The 9,429-nt window shown below is 40.8% G+C and overlaps 2 protein-coding genes across 4 annotated transcripts; one reads left to right on the forward strand and one right to left on the reverse strand.

Moving 5' to 3' along the window:
* The first annotated feature begins 6 nt into the window (after positions 1–6).
* On the forward strand, positions 7–4,808 carry LOC104133130 (centromere protein S). Its single transcript, XM_035901910.1, has 4 exons — positions 7–259; positions 630–663; positions 1,281–1,347; positions 2,299–4,808. Exons 1-4 carry the CDS (start codon positions 67–69, stop codon positions 2,452–2,454), a joined length of 450 nt encoding a protein of 149 aa, XP_035757803.1. The 5' UTR covers positions 7–66; the 3' UTR covers positions 2,455–4,808.
* Positions 4,809–4,949: 141 nt separating this feature from the next.
* Positions 4,950–9,393, reverse strand: DFFA (DNA fragmentation factor subunit alpha). Of its 3 annotated transcripts, XM_035901907.1 has the most exons (6): positions 9,295–9,393; positions 8,915–9,076; positions 8,681–8,811; positions 7,663–7,852; positions 7,115–7,269; positions 4,950–6,413 (listed from the first exon to the last, which is right to left on the reverse strand). In XM_035901907.1, the coding sequence occupies exons 1-6, from the start codon at positions 9,320–9,322 to the stop codon at positions 6,192–6,194; spliced, it is 888 nt and encodes a 295-aa protein (XP_035757800.1). In that variant the 5' UTR covers positions 9,323–9,393; the 3' UTR covers positions 4,950–6,191. The 3 variants fall into 3 exon arrangements, with proteins under 3 accessions (XP_035757800.1, XP_035757799.1, XP_035757801.1); XM_035901906.1 differs by lacking the exon at positions 9,295–9,393 and having other exon boundaries at positions 4,954–6,395; positions 8,915–9,161; XM_035901908.1 differs by lacking the exon at positions 4,950–6,413 and having other exon boundaries at positions 6,887–7,269.
* Positions 9,394–9,429: the final 36 nt, after the last annotated feature.

Genomic DNA, 9,429 nt, shown 5'->3' on the forward strand with positions numbered 1-9,429 from the left:
TGGCGCTGGTGGGTGTGTTAGGGTCCGCAAACGGTCGCTTATGTCGCGTCCTTTTAAATAGTTTTGATGATTTACGCAAGCGCTAGCGTATCAGCCTGCAGAGAACTGACCTGTCACTGCCTTGGACCCTTTCAGAGGCTGAAGGCTGCCGTTCACTACACCGTTGGCTGCCTGTGTCAGGATGTTGCGGAAGACAAAGACATGCAATTCAGCAAACAAACCATTGCAGCTATTTCAGAGATCACCTTCAGGCAGTGTGGTACAGACGTTTGCATATTATCTATTTGTTCACGAGCAATTGCTGGAGAAACGATGCTTTTAAAAAAAAAAAAAAGCACTGAAACTAGGTATCACTGATGCATAGTTTCTTGCATTGCATTTTTTGAAGTACAAGAAATAGTGATTCTAGTTTTCAGACCTCGCAAATGCATTTAAATGTATGTGGAAATACTGTGTGGGATGCCTGTCGATGCAACAGAGTGGCACGTCATAACAAGTTATGGTCACTTCCCATAACTAACTTGGATAATTTGCAGTTACACCTTTGTAACAGCCAGAACTGTATTATGTATCTCTTCCAACTCAGAGTTAGCATTTTAAAATATGTGGTGTCTTTGTGTTTTCTCCAGAGAACTTTGCAAAAGACCTTGAAATGTTTGCAAGGTAGGTACCAGAACACTGGATTGTTACAAAGGCTTTCGTTTTCTGTATTCAGCTCCAATAACTACATAATCTTTAAAATAATGTCTTCTAATGGGGGTTTGAAAGGGTTATATTGGCTGATTAAATAGTGGCTGTGAAGTTAGGAAATGGATATTCCCCTCTAGGTTCTTCCTGATCTTGGAAGTTCATTTATATGGTACAAATGATTGTTTAGATTAATGACTGTATACAATTGTCAAATGAGTTGATACATAGAGGTTCTGGATCATTTGGGACTGACAGATACTTACTAGCATGCCTGTGTTTCATCTGGTTGCTCCAAGGAGGTAAAAGAATGTTTCAAGGAGTCACAACAGTGACCTACTAACAAGAGGGAACGGAACAGTGGTGCTTGAAGTTCTGGTTGCTAAATTCTACTGTTTTTACACAGAAAGTGTGGGAACTTAGATGTACACATGCAAACTTGTAAAATAGGCTTTTGTGTGTTACGGTTGGAAAAGATAATCATGTTTGGTTTACTGGCTCCCTGTTAAGCCCTTTTAGTTAGTGTTCTGAATTAGATGTTGTACAGCCTCTGTTGGCAAACACATTAAGTGGTATTTTTAAATTTTATGCAGGCATGCAAAACGAAGCACAGTCACTACAGAAGATGTGAAGCTTTTGGCTAGAAGGAGCAATTCTTTGGTGAGATTCACCGTGTTTTCTCTCACAAAGTTCTTAAACCCATTGGTTAATTCCTAAGAGCATTTGAATGAAGGCTATAGATGATGAAGCAACTGTTGCTTAAGCTTCACGGCACTGCATCACTGTGGAAACACAGATCTGATTGCAATTCAGGCAGTAGTGTTCTGGTTGCAATAGGGCTGCTGGGGTTCCAAGTACAAAAGTGCAATAAACAGACACATTACAGCATTGTCAATCTTGGAAGTAAATAACTTTTTTTTTTTTTTTCCTGATGTTGTGTTCCTTTTTTTTTTAGCTTGGGGTCAGGAATAGCTTGACTCCACCTTGAGGTGCTGAGTCTACTAACATTAATATAGGGGTGATTCACATTATTGTGTTCTCTCATGTGCTGATCTGTATGACGTTCAGTGGACTTAAATTCACTGATGTGTTAAGACATGCTTGTAAATACTTCCATGAAGAAGAATACTTCCAATACTAATTTTATGTGAGGGGACTTTTTCCTTCCATCTGTGATTTGACATATGCAACATGAACTTGCCTGAGAAGGCATAATAAATGCTGGAGATTAATTTTGTGTTCCTAACTATCGTGTGCTGTTTATGTCAAGTGGGTGCAGAGGAATCTTGCAATGTTTCTGTACTTGTATCTCGGTAAACTACAACTCTGAGTAACTGCTAATGATGCTGTCTTGGTTCTAGAGATGGATGTAACATACATACATAAATCCTAGTTTTGCCAGGGCATTTCAATATCTGAGGAAATCCAGTTTAGACTGAGGGCTTTGTGCAAGAATTAAAATTAGTTGATGTTTGTCCACCTTTTTGGAGTGTCTGTCATCTTTTTTGTAATAAGAATTTGCTCTGTTAATTTCTCTTAAACATTGCTCTCTAATTTCTCATGAATAAATGAAGTTCCTCAGTAGATGACTGATTAGTTTATTGTTCTCAGCTAAAGTATATCACCCAGAAGAGTGAAGAGCTTGCATCAAGTAACATGGAGCAAAAGGAGAAGAAGAAAAAGAAGTCCAGTGCAGCTAAGGGAGGGAGAACTTTTGGGGAACCAGAAGCAGCTGTGACTGAAAGTGAAGATTCCAACATGGCATGATTTACCTTTTCAAGTAATGTCTCTGGTCATTTTCTGTAATTACCTAGAAGAACCCAAGTTAGCCTCTTAGAGATTCCTCTTGCAGGTTAGCAATGGTAATGAATCTTTAGGTTTTTAGGTGAATGTGATTAGTTGTATTTTTTGTTCCAAAAATGAAAGGTCTGTCAGAATTCAGTAAAGCTTACAGCCAAAATGCCTTAATTGCTTACAAAAAGGTATCTTACTCTTATTAAAAAGAAAATCCTTTATTTAAAGTTTAAAGAACAACATTCTTACTGACCATAATACCTTAGTATGTGCAACTCCCTCCATGCTGCTACTTAGTTTCTCCAGTAATTGTTTTAATTCCTCCTTGCTTCCTTTTTTGATACTTTAGCTTAGGTATTTTGAGTATTTTGGTTTTGTTTTAATAGCCACATCTCTCACTTGTCTTGCCAATTAAAACTCGTTTTGTGTCATTTTTCACCTGTGATACTGCTGGTGTACAATGCTCACTTTCAGTAAGTTGCATTAAATTTCTAAATTTTACTTTAGTCTCCGGAGTGATGGTTAGAAATGTATCACTGTTGCCCTCTGCTGGACTGACAGAGACTTACCAAATGCTGTTCATTCAAAAGCAACAGATTTAAAGACCTAAGGTATTACACAGATACAGTAGCCAAGTGAAATGAGAAGGCTGCTTAAGCTCCTGTGTGGGCAAACTTTATTAAGCAAGAATATGCTTGCACAGATAGATAGTCTAAAATATGCAGCAAGAGAGGAAAGACTTGAACACCATTTCTCTTGCTCAGTCCTTGGTTCATGAGACGAGTTCTTCCTTGAAGCCACTTGTTCCTTCCTGAAGGATACAGCTTGGGGCAATTCCCCAAAACCAAGTTTAAAGTCATCAGGTTCTCATTTTAGTAAGACTCATACCTTAAATATTACCCCAAGATAAAGAAGGTACCAGCTGACAGAATATTTTTGATCACGTTTGAGAACTTCTAGGTGTAGCCTTGCTCCTTGTTTAAAACCTTTCTCTTGAAAGAAGAGTGCACTTTCTGGACTAGAGTCACTCAGCTATATATGACACAATGGAAAAAGAGTAACGCTCTGGACTCCTTACATGTGCTCCCTTTTATTTTTTGCTCTGTATTTGAGCTGTGAAGCAGTAGTGGATAGGGTAAAAAACCATGACTTTTTTAGACTGTAGCTATCTGATAGTAACCTGCCTTTTACAGCTCAGTCACCCTGTTCAAGTTAAAGCTTCTTAAATATTACAGGAATAAGATGAAGGAAATGCTAATTTTTGCATAGTTAAAATCTCCATGCAGCTTATATAAATCAAACATACTTTCTGTCTATGAAATGTAGATCTAATTTAAGGTTAAATTAGATTACAGAGCATGTTTTAGGTAGAAAGTTTATCCTGACTCTGAAAGATAAGCAAAAAATGATCAGGTATCTTTTGCTCTTATCCACTGTTCTGTCCCTAAAGGAGCAACTTCTATCATCATCTGGTTATCAAGACATGCACAGTTCTAATTGATTTCCTTCTATTGTTTATCCTATTCCTTTCTTGAGCAGAAAATTGGTATTTATTTCACAGGACTCCTAGGCCTTTAGAAGCATCAAGCATTTTGGTATTATAGTAGATGATATCATTTTGATATCATAGTGGATGTTTATTGCACAACTTACCTGATTTTTGGGTTTTTTTGAGGTCATTAAGACCCACATGTCAGGAAGAGAAATAATATGTCTCAAAGTTTGTTAGCTCCGATGTTGTCTGTGAGCTTACGTCTCAGCTAAAATCTCCTGTAACTTCCTCTCCAAACACACATGCATATACACTACTGGTATATACTGGCCAACAGTTAAAGATTGTTTACTGAAAAGCTTTGTGATTATTTGCTGTGGAAATACCACATCTGGCAGCAGCTCTTTGTTATCACCAAGAGGAAATTCTAGCTATGAAACTACTTTCAGAATAATAATGATCTAAAGATCTATAGTAAAGTCTACACTAAAAAAAAAAATCCGTTTATAAGGATAATTGTACTGTTAGGTTTAAAAAAAACTCATTGAGATGTTTTAGCAGTTTTCACCTTTGATCGATTGCACTACTGAAACAGCTCTAAGAAGCAATATCTAAACTTGACCACTAAAAAAGGATTTTTTACAGAAATTACAGGATGATGTGCAGCATTGAAGTCTCTCAGTTGGTAGTTAATTGCTTCGCATTTTTCCTGGAGACTTTTGAAGGATGTTAGCTGTAGGAGAGCTTTGAAGAGAGTTAAGTATTATATACCTGCTCTTTTTGCAAATAATAGTCAATATTACTATCAAAATGCCAGCTCAGCTTTAGGATAGGTATAACTGCAGCTCGCATCAGATTATGAAAACCTGATTGTTAGATTAGAACAGAACAATTAAGACAAAAGCAACAGTTTAAATCATACTATGCTAGGTCTAGTTGAAAAATTGAATTCTGTAACATAAGAACTGCAGCATTTAATAATTTATAGGCAACTAAACCTTGACAAAAGAGGAAAAAGCAGCAGTGAAAACCCTCCATTTGTTTTTTATCTTAAGGCTAGATTGGAAGGATTACCACTGCCTTCCTACAGGAGTGATCAGCGTGGTCTCTGTGACTCCACCTCAGTGTTTGCTTGGAAGTAGGTGAGTTAAATACTCCTAATAGCACAATTACTTCAATCCTGTGTGTATCTGCTATTTTAAAAGTAGATGTGAAAAAGCCACAGGTAAAACCCTTCTTTCCTCTTGTACAGCAGGAGGAGTAGAATTCCCACTGCCAAGTTCAGACAGGTTAAATACAGAGTACTTCTATATTTAATTTCTTCCTCCTCTATCCTTAAGGTTTATCAGCACATTCTTTAATCATAGCAGCTGGTAGGAATATCAAAACTAGTCCAACAGTAAGGTAAATCAGTTTTAATGAATTGGAAAAAAAGACTTTAACACATTTAAAAATAAGCCAGTTAATACAAAAGCATCATGATACTATATTAATGATTAGGACAGTAATACAGGCAGGCCAAATACAAGTCTCCTGCCCCACAGCCTTACAAACCACGTATTTCCACCTTTGCTGTGTTTTACAAGTTAGTGCTTACACTGCATCCAAGAGGCTGGAGTTCCTAACAGAAAAAGCACATAAGTCAAAGGACTTTGAATACTTTAACTGATGAAATTAGCATGAGAATTCAAGTTCCTAGATCTCAGGCTGAAGCTTAAAGCAGACAGCAGCTGGAAAAACTGCACAATGACAGCTTAGCTAGTCCAAATCACAATAAACCCTACCTAAGAATGAGGACACTGTGTTCAGTGAGCAATCGTCCAAGTGTCTTCTTTCTGTTTGTTAACTGTGCCTTAAAGTGTCTTCCATGAGGTCTGCCAGCCTTTACATTGAACATGGTGGGAGGACAAAGCAAGCTATCTGCCTGGGGCTTCAGAAGCTAGATCCATCATGATCCAATGGAAGCTTCTGGCTTCCAACCCGGTATTCAAAGCTGAACCCCTACATGCTGTGTTTAGTAATACCATTGTTCTAGTATTCTGCAGCATGTCAAAATCCCTTTGGTTACACATGATTTGAATCACCACAAGAGCTTAAGCCTCAGGACAACATCCAGATTTTAGTTGTCTATAGCCAGACCACAGCATGACCAGCAAACTGTGACTCCCAGGATATCTCTTGCTTGTATCTCTTCTAATGGGGGGGAAAAAGGCAGCACTTATTTTTTGCGTTTTGAACTAATCCAGTCTCCCCAGGGCAGTGTTTTCTTGCCCTTTGACATGCTCCTTAGGGAATGCAAAGTCTGCACTTGTTGTAGCCGCTTGGAGAGCTCCTGATCACAGGCTTGTTGCAGAGCTTCAGCTTTCTGCTTGTCCCATCTCAGAGCCGAGGCCAGGGCTTGTGAGTCTTCTTTCAAGACCAGCTGTAGCAAGACAGATTTCTAACAGTCTTTTCTACTAACGCTCCTCCACCTCTAGCCCCTCTGCCCACGTTAAGAACAGCGGTAATGAGACACCTGTTTAATACTGGCAATTTGCTACCAAAGATGTTCCCAGCTTTCATCATCTATCCCATGGGCTATTGTGTTTTCAATATTCTACCAACACTTAGAGCTTGAAGCTATACTGAGATATTCAAAGGAGCAAAAAGCAGTTACTTAAGTTTCTACAGCAGGGAAAAGCATGAGGAGCAAGTTCATAGCATTAGAATGAACACATTTTCTAATGGCTAAAGTTTACTTCGACTTTCCTTTTCAAGCTATGGGTTTATTTACTTTTCCAAAATAAGGTTTTTATTTTGATTTGGGACGTATAAATACAGCTAGATGCATCTGCATAGAAAAAAAAACTTGCTGGTAAGACAGCTGAGGCACTGGCTGACTATGATTTGGCAGAGATCAAAATTATTTTGTGGCTTTTCAGAGGGCAGACTAGATTACTTGGAATAGTGTCAACTGGCTCTTACAGAGGAGCTGCAAGCAAGGGGTTGTGTTACTGACAAAGAGAAATAGATTAAATCTCACCACTTTGAGACTGAGATATACTGACATTAGAGCCTCCAGAAGCAAGAACAGCTTCCCCTATAAACTCTCTCTCCAGAGGGAGAGATTTGCCAGAATACGGTTATGTTATTCTCACCCACCTCTAGATCTTGACTGTCCAAGCAGAGCTCTGGAGCAGGTTTCTTTTTCAGAGCAGCAAGGAGCTGGTCACTGAGCACCGTTTTGGCTGAAGTGCCTGTACTGCTGGTACCTGAGTCAACCACATCCATCTCCTTTCTTGGTATAGTCTCAGATTCTGAAAAGTAGCAGAATCATTATGGCCCGTGACAAACACAGGCCAGGAAAAGTGGCCTGGACAGCCTTGATGGTTTTGAGATTAACAAAATACACATTATATCTAGGTGCATCCTCTAACTTAAGAAATGCATAGCATTAAGGACAACTACATGATTTAACCTTTTCCCCCCAGTATTCTACTTTCAGGCCTTGTGAGAAATGTGACACAGCAGTGAGAGGACTCCTGGTCTGACCCAGAGAATTCTTACACTATACCAGCTATTACGTCAACCACATTAACAGCTGCTAAGCAAGTGACTCACTCCAGTCTTTCATTCTGCTTTATTTATTCCACCCAACTGTTTCAGGCATCTCTGAAAAGCTCCTTCTCTAGCATCCTAATGCTCCCTACCTGCTACTTTGCTCAAGATACTGTCTTCATTTTTCAAGGCCTCTAGGTAGAGTTCCAGGAGCTGTCTTGACTGGCGTTCTTCTTCTCGTCTGTCCAGCACCTGCTGCAGGGTGTCCTGCAATACTTGGATTTTGGTTTGACTTTGGGCAAGTTCTTCTGCCAGGTCTGCCCGTGGTACATCAATAAGCACCTTAAAACAATGAGAGTGCTCCTGTTACATGGACTGACGGACTAACTCATTCCATTACGCTGCTTACAGTAAAAACAGCAAGCCTTCCGAGTGACAGAGCCTCCACCTTCATGAAACCCAGCATGATTCACAAGGTTTCTTGTCATAGCAAGTCAGCCTAGTTATGAGAGGCTGTGGTGGCAGGCCACCAGCCAGCATTCTTTACCAGAAGCCAAAAGGCATCCAGGAAGGTATGGAATCATGTGCATTTTTAACAGAAATCATGTCAACTCCTGGCAATCAAAGTGCCACTTCTTAAGGGTGCATGGGAATACACAAAGGAAAGCCAACAGCCTGGCACTTGGGAAGCTGCACGTTGTAGGAGGACAAGGAAAGGCAGTTTATCACCACGCCTTGCCACGTACAAGGTGTTAAGCAGTCAGATATTCCAATCAACCAGCTCTGGAAACTGACAGCAGTTCTTCAAACCCCTCTGGAGCAGACAAGATTTGGCATGCTGCTCAGCCTTCCCTTTTGACACATTATGCAGGTGTCTGGTTTTAAGGAGGGAGCCCACCTCAGTTGCCATTTGGCCAAATCTTAACTTTTTGCCCTCCCGCTGCCAGAATCGGAGAGACATGCTGTGAGGGGCAATCAGCGATTAAGAGCATCCTCCTCAAACATGAGTGTTTCCCCTCAAGGAGAAATTTGACCCTGGCACCACACCTAACCAGCAGCAGCTGGATTAAGCTCGAGATTTTGTTTACTTATTCTGTCCTCTGCCATCCACTAAGATAAACGGATGATGGGCAGAGCCAAGGACAGCAGTTGGAAGCTTCCCCACTGTACCTGGAGGTCTTCTTCAGACATCAAGATGATATTGGACAGGTCATCCTTCAGCTGCCTGGCCAGCTGCTTCCACTTCTCTGCAGCACTGTCCACTTCATCCACAGACTCCGAGAGCCAGGCTGTTCCGCTGTCTGACACAAGAGTCATCAGTTTCGTGGGTCATTCCCGACCCACCTGAGACAGCCTAATTTCACTCGGTGTATTCCAAACACCCCTCCCTCATCCACAGAGTACCTAAGCTTTTACCGGACCATTTCTCATTCTTGGCCAATGCCACGAACTTGGTGTTAGATGGCAAACACAAAAAGTAATCTTCATCATCCACAATGGTACCATCTTCTGCCAGTACTAAGGTGATGGGCTCCCTGGCCTTGTCAATAGCCAGAATGCCACTAGCTGCAGAACAAAAAAAATACTTAATGGAACAATAAAAGTGACATACGCACTGCCCTTTTATTAAACCCATCACGAGAGCCAGGTGACTCTTAAGTGATTTAGGCTACAGACCAGGACCCGTCTCCACACAGCTCTGCACATCAGCTCTTTTTTTTAGCACGCACTCACGGGTTTCCCCTTCCCCTTCCCCCCCCGAAATTAATATTCTCCATGCAAACCTTGACAGACACAAAGAAGGCGGCGCATTTCGGTGAAACTACTCCCAGACGCATGTTCCCACCTCCCTTCGCTTCCCCCCGCAGACCCGCTCTCCTCTCCGTTCCATCCGCACGGATCGGGCCCAGCCGCGCCGC

Source organism: Egretta garzetta, unplaced genomic scaffold (genome assembly GCF_000687185.1).
Source record: "Egretta garzetta isolate BGI_Z169 unplaced genomic scaffold, ASM68718v1 scaffold69, whole genome shotgun sequence".
NCBI lineage: Eukaryota > Metazoa > Chordata > Aves > Pelecaniformes > Ardeidae > Egretta > Egretta garzetta.